This window comes from Nerophis lumbriciformis, linkage group LG01 (assembly GCF_033978685.3).
Source record: "Nerophis lumbriciformis linkage group LG01, RoL_Nlum_v2.1, whole genome shotgun sequence".
Classification (NCBI taxonomy): Eukaryota; Metazoa; Chordata; class Actinopteri; order Syngnathiformes; family Syngnathidae; genus Nerophis; species Nerophis lumbriciformis.
Window position 1 is genome coordinate 7,632,359 of NC_084548.2, and position 19,552 is coordinate 7,651,910.

The 19,552-nt window shown below is 39.0% G+C and overlaps 1 protein-coding gene across 2 annotated transcripts in view; it reads right to left on the reverse strand.

Moving 5' to 3' along the window:
- Positions 1-19,552, reverse strand: part of prkar2aa (protein kinase, cAMP-dependent, regulatory, type II, alpha A) — a 118,821-nt gene that overhangs the window by 74,132 nt on the left and 25,137 nt on the right. For both annotated transcript variants that reach the window (XM_061974213.1, XM_061974204.1), the window contains exon 2: positions 19,132-19,471. In XM_061974213.1, the coding sequence (XP_061830197.1) occupies positions 19,132-19,378 (247 nt within the window). In that variant the 5' untranslated portion in view covers positions 19,379-19,471. The remainder of the gene's footprint in view (positions 1-19,131; positions 19,472-19,552) is intronic.

The window sequence follows — 19,552 nt, forward strand, 5'->3', positions numbered from 1 at the left end:
TGAACAGGATGTGAAGTTTAAAAAAAAGGAAAAGACATAGGAGGGTACTCACACTTATCCAGTTAACTCCCCCCGCACGCACACTGTATTGCACTTAATCCAGTTTCTGCATATGTGTATGCACCATCACATCACAACACTATCATGACAAATAATATTGAAACAAACCACATTGGGGATGCATGGTTATGATAGAGACTGTGTGACAATCCCAAGTATGGCAACTACCTAAGAGATGACAAGGCAAGGGAAAGGACAGAAAGAGGGCATGCCTTTAACCTGAGGCTTTAATATGCAGCACTCTAACAAGCAACTAGCATGTTAATTTGCAGCACACACGCAGAGGGGTCCATAGAATACATGCCTTATTTGTATTTAATAAAATGAACCTCAGTATTCACACAAAGGTTTTAAATAGAGATGTAATATCAGAAATTATCGGTATCGGTTTCTGTTTCAAAAAGTAACATTTATGACTTTTTAAAACACCGCTGTGTACACGGATGTAGGGAGAGGTACAGAGCGCCAATAAACCTTAAAGGCACTGCCTTTGCGTGCCGGCCTAGTCACTTGATATCTACGGCTTTTCACAATGCAAGGCATACTTGGTCAACAGCCATACAGGTCACACCGTATGGCCGTATAAACAACTTTAACTGTTACAAATATGTGCCACACTGTGAACTCACACCAAACAAAAACGACAAACACATTTCGGGAGAACATCCGCACCGTAACACAACATAAACACAACAGAACAAATACCCAGAACCCCTTGCAGCACTAACTCTTCCGGGACGCTACAATATACACCCTCGCTAATCCCTACCCCCAAAACCCCGCCCACCTCAACTCTTCATGCTCTCTCAGGGAGAGCATGTCCCAAATTCCAAGTTGCTGTTTTGAGGCATGTTAATAAAAATAATGCACTTTGTGGCTTCAATAATAAATATGGCAGTGCCATGTTGGCATTTTATTCCATAACTTGAGTTGATTTATTTTGGAAAACCTTGTTACATTGTTTAATGCATCCAGCGGGGCATCACAACAAAATTAGGCATAATAATGTGTTAATTCCACGACTGTATATATCGGTATCGGTTGATATCGGTATCGGTAATTAAGAGTTGGACAATATCGGAATATCGGATATCGGCAAAAAAGCCATTATCGGACATCTCTAGTTTTAAACATGGTTCTTCTGAAAGAAACTCATTGAGGACCAGATCACAAAACATCATACCACTCCCTTCATAGAGTGCAACGCATGATAATAATAATAATAATAATAATAATAATAATACATTTTATTTGGAATAGCGCTTTTCAGGGTACTCAAAGACGCAGTGGTCCCCAACCTTTTTATAACTGCGGACCGGTCAACGCTTGAAAATGTGTCCCACAAAATTGTTTTATTTTATTTTGGTCATAAAAAAATACAATCATCTGTGCTTACAGACTGTATGCCTGCAGACTGTATTGATCTATCTTGATGTATAATGTAGGAACCAGAATATTAATAACAGAAAGAAACAACCCTTTTGTGTGAATGAGTGTAAATGAGTGTAAAGAATGAGGTTTTTTGGGTTGGTGCACTAATTGTAAGTGTATCTTGTATTTTTTATGTTGATTTAATAATTATTTTTTTAATTTTATTTTTTTCTTGTGCGATCCACGGACCGTTACCGGGCCGCGGCCCTGTGGTTGGGGACCACTGCTTTACAGGATAAAAAATTAAAATACAAAACAGTTCAAAGTAATAATACATAATACAGGAAATATAAAAGCAGTACATAGTAAAATACATAACACTGGATGCACAGATGCAATGCAATTACATCATTGCTTTGCAGTCCGTGGTCTTACCATTTATTTCTACTAATTTATATTTATAATGACAGTGGAAAATAACAGCTCTCCTGTCCTGTCTGAGATAAGACAAGTTTCTTCTTCAACAAAATGTGTTCCAAAACCACTCCATGTTAAAGGGGGACTTCACGTCTTCTTTTTTTTACAATCTCACATTCATTATGAGAGACAATAAGACAGATGTTTGTTTGTTGTAAATAAACATAAATAAAAGCTTGCTTACAATGGAGCCAATGGGAGGTCCTCTTTTTGGTACATAAAGCCCTCTGAAAAACATCTAAAAAGAGCTAACAATACTCCATGTACATTTTGTGACCTGAATTTGAACAAAGTATTAGTGATATTGTTATTATAAGCGCAAACGCAGACAAAATATTTTTAGCGGCGCATTGTCACAGAGAGCTACCAAACTTATTTTCCTGCTATAGTGACATCATTGGCTCCATTGTAAGCAGACTTTTGATTGCATTTTATTTACTAGTTAGAATACAAAAACATGTGTGCTTGTCTTGCATAAGGATGGTAAACGATTCCAAAAAAAGTGCAGTTCCCTTTAAGTAATTTAGTTGCTTTGGAATTACAAAAACAAAGAACCATCTGTTTGTGGAAGTGCTATTTCGGACTGAAACAAGGCAGACCGAGTTATTGAATATGGAAAAAAAGAATGCACATATTTGTAAGAGCCTGCCCGTCTTTGAATGTTTCCAACTTGATCCAATAAAATGACATCGCTGGGTCCATTAAAAGAGCCAGCAGGTGATATTGACTTAAAGAGTAACTCGAGATGAAGTCCAACTGTGCTTTTTCTTTAACATTTTAGCAGAGCCACGTGGAGTCATCTTTATTCTAAAGCTATGATTTCACAGCTTCAACCCAAAAATGCTCTTTAAGCTTTCCCTTTTACAGACCAACACCATTGGAGGTAATGAAGTATAGCACAACACATTCAACACAATTGAGGTATTCAGCCAACAAAAATGTCTATAGGCATAATTAAGGTGGTTAAATCATTCTTATATTGGTGTGACGGTATAGAATGTTTACAAATGAGGTGTGTTAGACATCTGTGAAATAAATTAGCTTCCCATTACAGTACCACAGCTTACTGTCACAGTTATAACTACAATCTTTTATTGTTGTATAAAATCTTAAAGGGGAACTGCACTTTTTTTTTTTTTTTTTGCCTACCGTTCACATTAATTATGAAAGACATGACGATGGATGTATTTTTTTTTTAATGCATTCTAAATATTAAATGAATGCGATCAAAAGTCGACTTACAATGGAGCCTATGTGAGCCACTCTTTTCTGCCTATAAAGCCCTTAACATACAAACAATTCCATTAAACTTTTGTATTGCTGGTATTCCGTCACGTGACTTCTTCCCGGAATTGAAAACCACTGGTGGTCAACCAAGCTAAAATAGCTGTTGTACAGCAAGCAGCACCTGAGTACAAAAAAGGCTAAAATCTTCCTACAAAAAGCAGGTACAAGCAAAACAATCAAACTATGCAATGGAATAGATCCCTATACTTTATCAAAAAAAGATTTGTTGAGTAATATCAAGGATTATCTGTCGGTTGCATTCCCAGACATATCGAACTATTGTGCTGCAGACGCAATTCTACATGACAAAACAGATGAAACTTGGAAAGCATGGAGGCGACGGTCTACAACTTCTTTCTGTGTGGCTGTAATCAAGACTCTCCCGGATAAAAATGCATTACTTTTGCTCAGATAAGGTTGCATTTCATGATTTAAGTTTGCGTTTTCTGCCATGTTTGTTGATTTTGCACGCGCTGTTTACGAGTAGCGTGTTTTTCCTCGTCTTTATCAAAAAATAAGTATAGATGTCAACATTGTGTATGTGCTGAAAGCTTCATTCGTGATTGTTGCCTTTGGTAAAATCTTAACTCTTTTAGGTTTTGCTCATATTTGCTTTCTTTTATTTAGACTCACCGAGTTGGCGCTTTTAGAGACACTTGTAGTAAATAAGTATTTTAGAAATACAAATGGTATCAAGATAATACCTAAATGGTAGGGGTGTAACAGTACACAAACATTTCGGTTCGGTACGTACCTCGGTTTAGAGGTCACGGTTCGGTTCATTTTCCGTACAGTAAGAAAATAACAAAATATAAATTTTTTGGTTATTTATTTACCAAATTTGTAAACAATGGCTTTATCCTTTTAACATTGGGAACACTATAATAATTCTGCTCACGTTAATCAACATTAAACTGCCTCAAGTTGTTGCTCAGATTAAATAAAATGACAAAACTTTTTTACATATAAAAAGTGCAACATTAAACAGTTTCAAGTCAACTCATCATGCTTAATTTATTACAGCATTTGGGAAGCCTGTAGTTGATTTTTATTATGTAAATGTTATATTTTTATCAACATGTGATAGCAGGGACCCTGCCATTCAAAACTAGGCTGCTCCATTACTAATGATTAATGTAACTATAGCTGAAAAAAATAGTACAATAGCAATAGGAGAGACTATTCATCCCTGAACACCATGGAGTTCATGTAGGCTTTATGATGCAGTTAAATTATTATATCAATTATCAGAGACAGAAACTCTTCATTTAACATAATGTCCTTTTTTGCTGCTTCAACACAGCTCAATCAACACAGAAAAAGGTAAAGTGAAATAACAGACAGACAGGGCTTTGCTGTCCGTAACACACACACACACACACACACACACACACACACACACGCACCGCAAAATGAGCTAACGTTACGCTAAAAGCGAATTAGCCTTCACCTCAAGCCAGGACTGCGAGCAAGCTGAAGCTGCCGTTTATGTTTCTAGAAGGTCAACGAGCTCATAGTGATGTTACTAGTAGTTGACTGGGAGGTGTTTATTATCATTTGGGGAAAGTCCACTGCCTGATGCTTACCTGCTAAACGCTAAGCACTGACTACATGCGCTCTGAATACGCACTGCTGATTGGCTGTTACCGCTCTGAATACGCACGGCTGATTGGCTGTTACCGCTCTGTTTGTAACCAATCAGATGGTTGTGTGGGTGGGACAATGCTGGGTGCTGTGTAGAGTACTGACAGACAGGCAGAAGGAAGCGGAGCAGCTTGTTAAGACTTTAAGATCGGCGGCTACTTAATATGTTCGTGTGGAAACTCGTTCGGTACACCTCCGAACCGAACCCCCTGTACCGAAACGGTTCAATACAAATACACGTACCATTACACCCCTACTAAATGGGAAATATTAAAGGTTAAAAGCAAATTAAACAAAACAAACGAAGTGATCACTTCAAACTTATGCATTTTTCGACTCTGCTCTCTTGGACTGGAGTGTGAGCTGCATGCTTTTCTCGTCGTCGTTTCGGAAAATCTTGCGCTCTTCCACCCTTTTTGATTACCTCACGTTCACGATTTGAACGATTCGTACAGCCGAAAACAACACAGGCATAGGGCATTTTTTCTTTGAGAAAAGCTAATAGGCGCCTCGTGCCAATTGAGAACAGAGCTAGCTTGACCGCCATGCATGTTTAAAGGGGAACATTATCACCAGACCTATGTAAGCGTCAATATATACCTTGATGTTGCAGAAAAAAGACCATATATTTTTTTAACCGATTTCCGAACTCTAAATGGGTGAATTTTGGCAAATTAAACGCTTTTCTAATATTCGCTCTCGGAGCGATGACGTCACAACGTGACGTCACATCGGGAAGCAATCCGCCATTTTCTCAAACACCGAGTCAAATCAGCTCTGTTATTTTCCGTTTTTTCGACTGTTTTCCGTACCTTGGAGACATCATGCCTCGTCGGTGTGTTGTCGGAGGGTGTAACAACACGAACAGGGACGGATTCAAGTTGCACCAGTGGCCCAAAGATGCGAAAGTGGCAAGAAATTGGACGTTTGTTCCGCACACTTTACCGACGAAAGCTATGCTACGACAGAGATGGCAAGAATGTGTGGATATCCTGCGACACTCAAAGCAGATGCATTTCCAACGATAAAGTCAAAGAAATCTGCCGCCAGACCCCCATTGAATCTGCCGGAGTGTGTGAGCAATTCAGGGACAAAGGTCCTCGGTAGCACGGCAAGCAATGGCGGCAGTTTGTTCCCGCAGACGAGCGAGCTAAACCCCCTGGATGTCTTGGCAAGAGAAGAATATCGACCCTAGCTTCCCTGGCCTGCTGACATCAACTCCAAAACTGGACAGATCAGCTTTCAGGAAGAGCGCGGATGAGGGTATGTCTACAGAATATATTAATTGATGAAAATTGGGCTGTTTGCACTCTCAAAGTGCATGTTGTTGCCAAATGTATTTCATATGCTGTAAATCTAGTTCATAGTTGTTAGTTTCCTTTAATCCCAAACAAACACATACCAATCGTTGGTTAGAAGGCGATCGCCGAATTCGTCCTCGCTTTCTCCCGTGTCGCTGGCTGTTGTGTCGTTTTCGTCGGTTTCACTTGCATATGGTTCAAACCGATATGGCTCAATAGCTTCAGTTTCTTCTTCAATTTCGTTTTCGCTACCTGCCTCCACACTACAACCATCCGTTTCAATACATTCGTAATCTGTTGAATCGCTTAAGCCGCTGAAATCCGAGTCTGAATCCGAGCTAATGTCGCTATAGCTTGCTGTTCTTTCCACCATGTTTGTTTGTGTTGGCATCACTATGTGACGTCACAGGAAAATGGACGGGTGTATATAACGATGGTTAAAATCAGGCACTTTGAAGCTTTTTTTTAGGGATATTGCGTGATGGGTAAAATTTTGAAAAAAACTTCGAAACATAAAATAAGCCACTGGGAACTGATTTTTAATGGTTTTAACCATTCTGAAATTGTGATAATGTTCCCCTTTAATTGGCGGGACAGGAGCCAGACGTGATGTCAGTAAAATCCAAGCAATACATGATGTAAGTATATGTGTAATGTAGTAAGAGGCACATTTATAATAACAATTACCGTATTTTTCGGATTATAAATCGCAGGTTTTTTTTCATAGTTTGGCCGTGGGTGGGACATATACTCCGGAGCGATTTGTGTGTGAAATTATTAACACATTACCGTAAAATATCAAATAATATTATTTATCTCATTCGCGTAAGAGACGAAGCAAATGGCAGCAATCGTCACTCACACGTCAACCAATAAGAATTCGGCAGAGGGGGGTCATGGCAGAAGTGCATTGTGGGTCATGGGATGCTAACTGTTATATGCTATATGCTACTGCCGTAGCTATTAAAATGGATCACATCAACATTGGCGGTAACTTATAAAAACTGAGAAGGACTGAACAAAAATGGCACCGAAAAGGAAATCATATACTGCAGATTACAAGCTGGACGTAGTGAAATATGCAGCAGAGAACGGCAAAGGACATACCAGAGGCGACACTGGGGAGGAAGATTTCATCGGATTTAGCGATCGGGAGTGACAGATTGTTTGGTAAACGTATAGCATGTTCTATATGTTATAGTTATTTGAATGACTCTTGCCATGATGTGTTGCGTTAACCAGGCACGTTCTTATTCGTGCGTCATATGGCGTACACTTATTCAGCCTGTTGTTCACTATCCATCCATCCATTTTCTACCGCTTATTCCCTTCGGGGTCACGGGGGGCGCTGGAGCCTATCTTAGCTACAATCGGGCGGAAGGCGTGGTACACCCTGGACAAGTTGCCACCTCATCACAGGGCCAACACAGATAGACAGACAACATTCACACTCACATTCACACATTAGGGCCAATTTAGTGTTGCCAATCAACCTATGTATGTCTTTGGAGGTGGGAGGAAGCCGCAGTACCCGGAGGGAACCCACGCAGTCACGGGGAGAACATGCAAACTCCACAAAGAAAGATCCAGAGGCCGGGATTGAACTCACGCTACTCAGGACCTTCGTATTGTGAGGCAGAGGCACTAACCCCTCTTCCACCGTGCTGCCCTGTTGTTCACTATTCTTTTATTTTAAATTGCCTTTCAAATGTCTATTCTTGGTGTTGGATTTTATCAAATAATTTCCCCCCAAAAATGCGACTTATATATGTTTTTTTCCTTCTTTATTGTGCATTTTCGGCTGGTGCGACGTAAACGCCGGAGCGACTTATAGTCCGAAAAATACGGTAATGTTTGCGTATTTTGATCAGTTTAAGCATACGTGGCACATTAATTTCAAAAACGCATCACAACGTTAACATTTATTTTAACAACATCACTGATTATCATACTGCAGACTTTATGAGAGCCAAACAAATGTATTAAACTTCACTTACTGTACAATGTCTGCTGTCATTAGGATGCTGACTGATAGAATCTTGTTATATTGCCGTTTTGGATTAAAAATGACTCGTAGTCCTTCCAAAGAAAAGGGGATCAGAAACAAGCGTCTTTTTGTGTCATTCTCGCCATCTACGGGTCTAAATTGGTTGTCAAAGTGTGCCAACTTGTCGGAATACGTCCTCGTTTTTCTACTATTCACGCGAGAGGTATTATTTATGATCTACAATAAAGTTTGACGAGCAAGGAATCAGTCGATCATGTCACCATTGGCACGCAAGCTCGTGATCCCGGTACTGCTATAAATAGTCTGTGTTAGCACTTATAATAACAATATCACTAATACTTGGTAAATATTTAAGTCACAAAATGTGAATGAGTATTGCTGGCGCTTTTTGGATGGTTATTTATTGGCTTTTATGTGCAGAATAGAGGACCTCCCTTTGGCTCCACTGAAAGCAGACTATTATTTACGAGTTAGAATACATTTTAAAAAAAATACATACGTCCAGTCCATGTCGTTCATGATTGTGAACAATAGGCAAAATTCCAAAGAAAGTGCAGTTTCCCTTTACCAGAAACAGGTAAAATAATAATTACATTGATATAATAGTTAAGAATGGATGATTTTTTTTGGACTCCAGAAGGGATAGATTTATTCCCTACTGTCAGAATTGTTTCAAAATTAAAAAAATAAAGCCTCAGAAGTCGCACTTTGCTTATTAAAGGCAGTCCTAAATATCCAGGCGCTTTTTTAGTATACTAGAGCAAATAACCACCGGGGCTTTCCCTGGGTCCAAAAACATGGGCAGTAACATGTGTGGCTGCAGGCAACCCCCTGCAGTTTAATTGTTATCAATTTCACAAGATGACAGTTATCTGCATTTAAAGTACCATGAGAGGTAACCAGGGATGGGCCATGATGATGATATATATCACAATATATTATTCGGTATAAATAATAATAGAACCATCTCAAAACTGGTTACAAAGGCTCCTAAATTAGATGCTGACATATGCAATAATATATTGCATTAAGTGTATTATTTTCTCAAATCTATTATTAATCTACTTGCTAATTTACTGTCATAGGTGGTTACTTTCTGTCCTAACATGGTTATATCTACAGTTATGTTAAAATATAATACACACTTAGTCTTCTGTTTGGATTCTTTACTTTAGTTTTGGGCATTACTACACATTTGGGTATCCATCCAATACCAAATAGTTACAGGGGTAGTATTGGTAATACCAATACTGATACATACAATTTTAAAGATCATTGAAAGATTCCATTTTTGATGACAATCATAATCATACAAAAAACTCATGATGGCTGGAGTAACAAAAACAATTAATTATGGGACGGCGTGGCGCAGTGGAAGAGTGGCCGTGCGCGACCCGAGGGTCCCTGGTTCAATCCCCACCTAGTACCAACCTCGTCATGTCCGTTGTGTCCTGAGCAAGACACTTCACCCTTGCTCCTGATGGGTGCTGGTTAGCGCCTTGCATGGCAGCTCCCTCCATCAGTGTGTGAATGTGTGTGTGAATGGGTAAATGTGGAAGTAGTGTCAAAGCGCTTTGAGTACCTTGAAGGTAGAAAAGCGCTATACAAGTACAACCCATTTATCATTTATCATTTAATTTAAATAATTTCCTAGTATTAGCTATGATTTTAATCATTTGTTGTTTGCCCTTAAAAACCTCCTGAGTTTGTAACCAATAACAAAAACAACAAAATATGCTTTTGATAATAACAAAATATTGATTTAACCACTGCAATATCGACCAAATAATGATATTATACTTGGTATCTTTGCGGTCGATATTTAAAACGATCAGCCCATCTTTGTTTACATTCAGGTGCTTTAGCTACAGGTTCGCATATCCTCCTACGATTTGTAGTGTATAGGATGTTTAGCTATTCCTCATCCTCCAAGGATTATCAATCAATCAATCAATCAATCAATGTTTATTTATATAGCCCTAAATCACAAGTGTTTCAAAGGGATGCACAAGCATTATATGATTATTTGCGTAAGAAAGGCAGATTTTAGCTATTTTTCGTCCTCCAGGGATGATATTTGTAAGAAATTTTGTTTATTTGCTGGCATAGAGGCGAGGATTGCTGACTGGCTTTGCACCGCAGGAGGAAGTTAGCCGCTGGCTAAAATTCTACATAATGATGAATAAATAAATGGGTTATACTTGTATAGCGCTTTTCTACCTTCAAGGTTCTCAAAGCGCTTTGACACTATTTCCACATTTACCCATTCACACACACATTCACACACTGATGGCGGGAGCTGCCATGCAAGGCGCTAACCAGCAGCCATCGGGAGCAAGGGGTGAAGTGTCTTGCCCAAGGACACAACGGACGTGACTAGGATGGTAGAAGGTGGGGATTGAACCCCAGTAACCAGCAACCCTCCGATTGCTGGCACGGCCACTCTACTAAGTAGGGATTTCCAATAATATCGGACTGCCGATATTATCGGCCGATAAATGCTTTAAAATGTAATATCGGAAATTATCGGTTTCAAAATTATCGGTATCTGTTTCAAAAAGTAAAATGTATGACTTTTTAAAACCCGCTGTGTACACGGACGTAGGGAGAAGTACAGAGCGCCAATAAACCTTAAAGGCACTGCCTTTGCGTGCCGACCCAGTCACATAATATCTACGGCTTTTCACACTCACAAGTGAATGCAAGGCGTACTTGGGCAACAGCCATACAGGTCACACTTAGGGTGGCCGTATGAACAACTTTAACACTGTCATAAATATGCGCCACACTGTGAACCCACACCAAAACAAGAATGACAAACACATTTCGGGAGAACATCCGCACCATAACACAACAGAACAAATACCCAGAACCCCTTGCAGCACTAACTTTTCCGGGACGCTACAATATACCCCCCCCCCCCCCCCCCGCTACGCCCCCCCCCCCCCCCCCACCACAACCTCCTCATGCTCTCTCAGGGAGAGCATGTCCCAAATTCCAAGCTGCTGTTTTGACGGATGTTAAAAAAAAAATAATGCACTTTGTGACTTCAATAATAAATATGGCAGTGCCATGTTGGCATTTTTTTTCCATAACTTGGGTTGATTTATTTTGGAAAACCTTGCTACATTGTTTAATGCATCCAGCGGGGCATCACAACAAAATTAGGCATAATAATATGTTAATTCCAGGATCGTATATATAGGTATCGGTTGATATCGGAATCAGTAATTAAGAGTTGGACAATATCGGAATATCGGATATCGGCAAAAAAGCCATTATTGGACATCTCTAGTAATAAGTAATAAAGACTATCCATCCATCCATTTTCTAATGCTTGTCCCTTTTGGGGTCGCGGGGGGTGCTGGAGCCTATCTCAGCTGCATATCGTTGGCCAAATTTATACAATTTATATCGTAATTCGTGTATATAACGCAACCCCTCGTGATTATCATCGAGCAGCTTTATCCACATCTGAATGCAATTTACAGTTGCACTCCTCAGCTGTATGAGTAAAATTTTAATTACACACATTCCTTCATTTACATTCCTTTATTTACTGCAATGAACCCATCAGCAAAAATAATGTTGGCTGAACATTTTTGTTACTTATTGCTATTACATCTGCTGTGCTGTGCAATATACAATGGTACCTGGGGATGAAAGTGCCTGAAGATCTGTCCCTGGTATGTTTAGGGTTGAGAGCAAAAATTCAGCTTAATAGCCTCCCCAACGCCAGTTGGCGTAGCAAATGCCACAGAATCCGACCAAAACATCTGATGTCCTGCTCGCTAGCATTAGCTCATAACTGGAAATCGACATAACTTTGTTTTTCAAGCCATTGGAACAAAGAAACTGAGTGTGATGGACAGTGATGAGAAGAAAAAGAGGAAGATAATCTTTAAAATTAACAAACTCATCAAAAGCATGCCAGAACGTGGCAAAGCAGCTCATGTGTAGCAATGCTAGTCAGCCAACGATGTTAAATTTGAACAGGCTTCAGATGGTGTGTTTGACAGAGAAGAAGTTTGCAGGAGATACTCAAGAAGCCCGCTCTCCAAAATAAATGCTGTACATTATTATTACATTCTTAATAAAACTACTGTAGTTGTTTTAGTATGTTATATTGTATTGTTCTTTATATATTTCTTATATTAAAAACGTTTTTTATTTTTAAAAAGCATTTTACATGTTAAAATTGTGGTGTTTTGGAGCCAAGCATGGAATTAATTAATTAATTAATTTCAATCAGCAACATTGTTTCGTAATACGAGTTTATTAAGGTATGTGCTGCAAATTGACAAATTGAACTTGTATTCTAAGGTACCACTGTACTTGTAAATAAATGTGTGTGTGTGGGGGGGATTTTTGATGTCACTTTTCTCATACACTCCAAATCATTATTAAAATTAAAGTTATCTAAAATGAGCTAAAACAGCTTCTCTCCAGTCATCGCCTGGTTCCAATTAAACAAACTGCCCTCTTTGCATTACGCCCTTACTATTTATAGAGCATTTAAAGTACACACATTTATAGAAATAACCTCAAAAAGGCAACTTTATACTGTAAGCTCAAGAAGCCCGCTCTCCAAAATAAATGCTGCTGCTATTATTACATTCTTAATAAAACTACTGTAGTTGTTTTAGTATGTTATATTGTATTGTTTTTGATATATTTCTTATATTAAAAATGTTTTTTATTTTTTAAAAGCATTTTACATGTTAAAATGGTGGTGTTTTGGAGCCAAGCATGGAATTAATTAATTAATTAATTAATTTCAATCAGCAACATTGTTTCGTAATACGAGTTTATTAAGGTACGTGCTGCAAATTGACAAATTGAACTTGTATTCTAAGGTACCACTGTACTTGTGAATAAATGTGTGTGTGTGTGTGTGGGGGGGGGATTTTTGATGTCACTTTTCTCATACACTCCAAATCATTATTAAGATTTAAAAAATTAAGTTATCTAAATTGAGCTAAAACAGCTTCTCTCCAATTATCGCCTGGTTCCAATTAAACAAACTGCCCTCTTTGCATTACGCCCTTAATATTTATAGAGCATTTAAAGTGCACACATTTATAGAAATAACCTCAAAAAGGCAACTTTATACTGTAAGCTCAAGAAGCCCGCTCTCCAAAATAAATGCTGCTATTATTACATTCTTAATAAAACTACTGTAGTTGTTTTAGTATGTTATATTGTATTGTTTTTGATATATTTCTTATATTAAAAATGTTTATTTTTAAAAAGCATTTTACATGTTAAAATTGTGGTGTTTTGGAGCCAAGCATGGAATTAATGAATTAATTAATTACTAATTATTAATTAAGCTCAAGAAGCCCGCTCTCCAAAATAAATGCTGCTATTATTACATTCTTAATACAACTACTGTAGTTGTTTTAGTATGTTATATTGTATTGTTTCTTATATATTTCTTATATTAAAAATATTTTTTATTTTTAAAAAGCATTTTACATGTTAAAATTGTGGTATTTTGGGGCCAAGCACGGATTAAATTGGTTACAATTAATTTCAATCAGCAAAATTGTTTCGTAATACGAGTTTATTAAGGTACGTGCTGCAAATTGACAAATTGAACTTGTATTCTAAGGTACCACTGTACTTGTGAATAAATGTGTGTGTGTGTGTGGGGGGGGGATTTTTGATGTCACTTTTCTCATACACTCCAAATCATTATTAAGATTTAAAAAATTAAGTTATCTAAATTGAGCTAAAACAGCTTCTCTCCAATTATCGCCTGGTTCCAATTAAACAAACTGCCCTCTTTGCATTACGCCCTTACTATTTATAGAGCATTTAAAGTACACACATTTATAGAAATAACCTCAAAAAGGCAACTTTATACTGTAAGCTCAAGAAGCCCGCTCTCCAAAATAAATGCTGCTATTATTACGTTCTTAATAAAACTACTGTAGTTTTAGTATGTTATATTGTATTGTTTTTTTTATATATTTCTTATATTAAAAAAAAAATTTATTTTTAAAAAGATGAAAATCTTAAAAATGTTAAAATTGTGGTGTTTTGGAGCCAAGCACGGAAATAACCTCAAAAAGGCAACTTTGTATTGTAAGCTGAACAATCTGCTTCAAATTTAGAATAGAATAGAATAGAATAGAAAGTACTTTATTGAACCCTGGGGGAAATTCAGCACCACAGTTTGCTCACAATAGACAATAATTTGAAGTAATCTTAGGTGTCCTACAAGACACAGAATATGTTATAGTATATTACGTGTAAATATTAGACGGTTTGGTCGTCATGACTTCAGAAATTAATTTTGTGCGACAGATGACTGCATGAACAAAGAGCATGTGTTGCCTTTTATCTATAGGCTATATCAGCAGCCAGGCCAGAGCACATGATGTGTTTCACTGTACAGGCCTGTGTTGTCACCCCTCTCTGAAATGTTGCCCTCGGGCTGTGTTACGAGCGTGGCTGAATCATCTCATGCCAGGGATGTCATACGTGTGACCCAGACAGCATTCGGGCAAAAGCACGTCGCTTTCAAAGTTCAGTCTCCTCTTAGTATCGACATGCTGGATGGTGGAAAGCTTCAAATGTGGAAAATGCTGCTAATGAGTATGCGGAAGACCTGGCTGGATTAGGAACGCTGGGAAATAGTAACAGATTGGTTGGCTTTCACAAGCACGTGCTGCACATCCACTATCAATGACACACACACTCACAGCTGTCTGACAGCAACCAAATCCCACTTGTGTGAGCAGAGAGGAAAAGCGTAATCCCGCTTTTACCCCTCCAGCCGGTTTGTACCGATCGACAAAGCTGGCCAATCATCTCCATGCATAAAGGGCATAATGCACATGCTTACGGAAACAGGCTCAAATTCCAAATTGACAATTTATAATCATCAATTCACCCGGTAAGTACATTTTGCATTATTAGCACCGAGCAGCACGTCAACCCTATAAAAGAACACAACCCAAGACCAATAAAGAGAACCCATTGAGAGAATCCTCATTCACAAAACAACATTCGCTGGCTGCACAGCGCACTGATGGGATGTAGGCCACGCTGCCTTGCATTGGCTTCCAGCTTCTGCAAGTCTGCAAAACACTCGCATGGTAATGCGAGGTCTATGTCTTTGGACTGTAAAAGACCAAAACACTATGTATACTGATTCAATTATACGGTCTGTTTTAACAAGGTTATGGTGTGTTGTTCAATACATCCGAAATAAATGGCTGTAACAGGATTTCACAGCAACCCAGGGCACACAGTTCAGGCCCAACTAGCTGCTGCCTAAATGGGCTGCAGGAGAAATTGAACAAGTAGGTACATGTTTGGTGGTTCCAAGAGTGAAAAGGCGGAGATAAAAGGGAGCAAATGATTGAAGCGAGACTTCCCATGCTAGCAAAAATAGGAAAACGGTATGTCTAAAAAAAAACACAGCTTTTATATATGTTTGTAAAAAAAACATTGGGGAAATAGCATCTTCCTTCAGGGGTCAAACATCATAATTCCTGTTTTTAGCTCACACAGTTTATGCAGCACAGGATGCCCTTCCTGAAGCAACCCTCCCATTTGTCCTGGCTTGGCAGTGACTGTGTCGTGTTGATGTGGGGTGGGAGGCAATTGGTCGATGCCTGAAACCACTGCATAAAAATGCAGAATAACGCCAATGTACCTCAGCTTGTACATGTGGTTGCTTTCACTTTTCAAAAAGCGGAAAGAATGAAAAGCAGCAGTCATCATGTAACCTCGATTGAGTGAAGGCAAGCAAAGTCTCCTGGTACCCCAGTACCTCCAAAACCCTCAAATCTAGACTCCAAACATCCCAGAACAAGCTAGTCAGATTACTTCTAGACCTCCACCCCAGATCACACCTCAAAACAACTTGCACTGAGCCTAGTATATAAAATACGCTACACCTCCCTGATACCGAAGTACATGTCAAACTACTTCCTTAACGTAAATGAACGCCATACCCACAACACCAGAGGGAGCTCCACAAACCACGTTAAACCTAGATTCCCATCTAACAAAGGTCTTAACTCATTCTCCTTCTATGCCACATCAATATGGAATGCACTCCCAACAGATGTAAAAGAAAGTGCATCTCTACCCTCCTTCAAAACCGCACTAAAAGAACACCTCCAGGCAACTTCAACCCTTGATTAACACCCTCCCCCCACCACATCCCACCTCCCCGGATTGTAAATAATCAAATGTCAATAATCAGATGTATATACTTGTTCTTATGCTTTCTGAACTCACTATGTTCACTGCTCGCTGTACATATTATGCTGATAGTATATATTTGTACCAAGAATTGATTTACGTGGACCCCGACTTAAACAAGTTGAAAAACTTATTCGGGTGTTACCATTTAATGGTCAATTGTACGGAATAAGTACTGTACTGTGCAATCTACTAATTAAAGTTTCAATCAATCAATCAATCAATGTTACTACCAATGATCTGAAAATTATTTTAAAAAAGTGATTAATTGTAGTTACTTTACCAAAAAAATTTAATTACGAATACAATTACTCTTTAAAAAATGTAATTAATTACTATTGAAAGTAATTTAAGGCGTTGCTTAAAAAAATATTTAAATATATGTCATATGCAGTTGAGATAAGTTTATGAGAGCAGCGTGTGCGTGCCTTTAAAAGGCTGTGTCTGTTGCCAAGCGACATGTGACGTCAGCGAGGGTATCCGTTGAACTGTAATTTTTAGCTTCAGCAGTTAGCAGCGGCAGTTTGTCGGCTCTGGCGGCTGTTCTGTTGAATCTTTTCACCGGCTTGTGTATCGCCGGTTAATAAAGAGAAGCCGCCACCCGCCCCCGCGAATGTGCATGTGGCAGGGGGGTGTTAGAGGTGTTGGCAATGCGCGGTACCGACTCCATCAGGCTCCCTGGCGGAGGCACGCCGCAACGGCCGCAAACGGCCATAACAGAGGCACATCAAAGGACACAAGTATTGCGGCATTGTCTCAAATATACATATATATTTGTAAAATATACCGGTATTAACTGTAATAGCTAGGGGTGTAACGGTACACAAAAATTTCGGTTCGGTACGTACCTCGGTTTAGAGGTCACGGTTCGGTTCATTTTCGGTACAGTAAGAAAACAACAAAATATAAATCTTTGGGTTATTTATTTACCAAATTTGCAAAATCTGCCACCAAAAATATTTTTCTTAGTGGAATATTTGATGTGAAGTAATCGGAACCTTGGATAGGTCAATAATTCATAATAACATTGATTTTGATTCAATATTATGTTTTGAGCAATGACAGTTTGAAAGAAAAAAAACAGCTTTGTTTTACTAGTCAACATTGCAACTTTTTCTAAATTTCATTTAACCTTTAAGCTTTTTTAATTCACTTTTGTTATGTTTTTGTTTATTTTAATAGTATTTTTAGAATGTGCCGTGGGCCTTTAAAACATTAGCTGTGGGCCGCAAATGGCCTCCAGGGCACACTTTTGACACGCCTGCTATAGATAATAAAACATTTTATCTGATAAATCTATGGATAAAAAGCAGAGCCTGGCGACGCATGCGCGTTTATCATAACTCTCTCTCTCTCTCTCTGTCTCTGCCCCTCCCTCACCAATGCATGGAGGTAAAGCAACTTTAACTGCATGATGTGATCCATTTTAAAACTGCTCAAATTATGTTTAGGGCATCCCAAAACTCTCTACCATCCAATATACAGAACCTATTCCAGGATAGAGATGCTCACCAAAGTTACAGTCTAAGAGGAAACAACAAATTATATTTTCCTAAATTTAGAACAACTTTAAAATCAATATGCATTTCAGTGCGTGGAGTCAGTCTGTGGAACAATTTAGGGGACGACTTAAAAACCTGTTCTAACATGATTCAATTTAAAAGACTGTTTAAAAAATAAGTATTGAAGAAGTACGAGGAGGAAAGAGAGTGATGCCCTCAGCACATAGCGATGAGAGAGAGGTGTATGGTCAGAGAGTGTTTGGGCTTGTGTGTGTGTGTGTGTGTGTGTGTGTGTGTGTGTGTGTGTGTGTGTGTGTGTGTGTGTGTGTGTGTGTGTGTGTGTGTGTGTGTGTGTGTGTGTGTGTGTGTGTGTTTGTGTTTTGTCTCGTCTTGTCTTGTCTCATAGTAACAGTGGTACTATTGTATTGTTAGTGTACAGGAGCTTTTCTTGTTTTTGTTTGTATAGTATTGTTCTTGTATTATATTGTTAATGTTAAATGTGGAATGAGTGAGAGGGGTTGGGATATTATAAGCATCTGCTTCATCCAACCCCTTTTCAAGCCTTGCATAAATGTCCCTGCCAAAATGTAAAAAAAAAAAAAAAAACGTGTGTTGTACTGTGCAGGTTTGAAATAAATAATTCAATCAATCAATGCTGCTGTGCGCACAATTTGTTTTGTTTTTAACCCCTTCTTAACCCTGAACGTACATTGAAAATACACGCAACCCTAACTCAAAATGCCGGACATTTGAGGCATTTAAGAAACTCCGCAAAAGAGGACATGTCCGGTGAAAAGAGGACGTATGGTCAGTCTATTGCAGCCCGTTAGCTGCTAGCATGCCGTGTGTTGTGCCTCAGTGTGCATCGTTTACACAATGTGCAGTACGCTACTTAATATGTCCGTGTGGAAACTCGTTCGGTACACCTACGGACCGAACCGAAGCCCCCGTACCGAAACGGTTCAATTCAAATACACGTACCGTTACACTCCTAGTAATAGCGATATACTGCCCAGCTCTACGCTAAGCTAAAGCTCTTGTATGTACACAATTCCCTTTATAAAATGTGATGTGTAACTTTATCATTATTATATTGAATGTAGTATCATTTGTGTAATTTAAATATATTTTTGTGTAAAACAAATAAAGGCATCCCCTCTTACCCTAAATAGACACCCTCATGGCTGCATGAGTAAATATTGTATGAATGAAAAAACAACAGGACAAACAATAGAAAGACAACCACAACAAAACTTACGCTCGAAGTCAGAGTCGTCGTCCTCGTCGTCGTCTCCGTTAGACTCGGTCTGCATCGGCTCCCCATCGAACATCACTCCTTTCCCCGTCTTGCCGCCCTCGCTGGCGCCATCTTGACTCCTCGTGTCCCGCAAGCGGGTGAAGTACTGTATGGCAAAATCCACCAGGTCCGACGGCCGTTGTCGCAGCACCTCCACGGTGTAGCCTTGCAGCAGTTCTGTCAACCCCACCGGAATCTCAATACTCATGGTTGTGTGTGTGTGTGCGTGTGTGCGTGTGCGTGTGTGCGTGTGTGTGTGTGTGTGTGTGCGTGTGGCTCAGTCGCAGCGCTTGTTGACAATCTGTCGGAGAAGAAAGACAGAGGTGGTCATTTAAAAACATGCATGCTCAGTGGATGTTTATACAATGTATTGCTCAGGTAA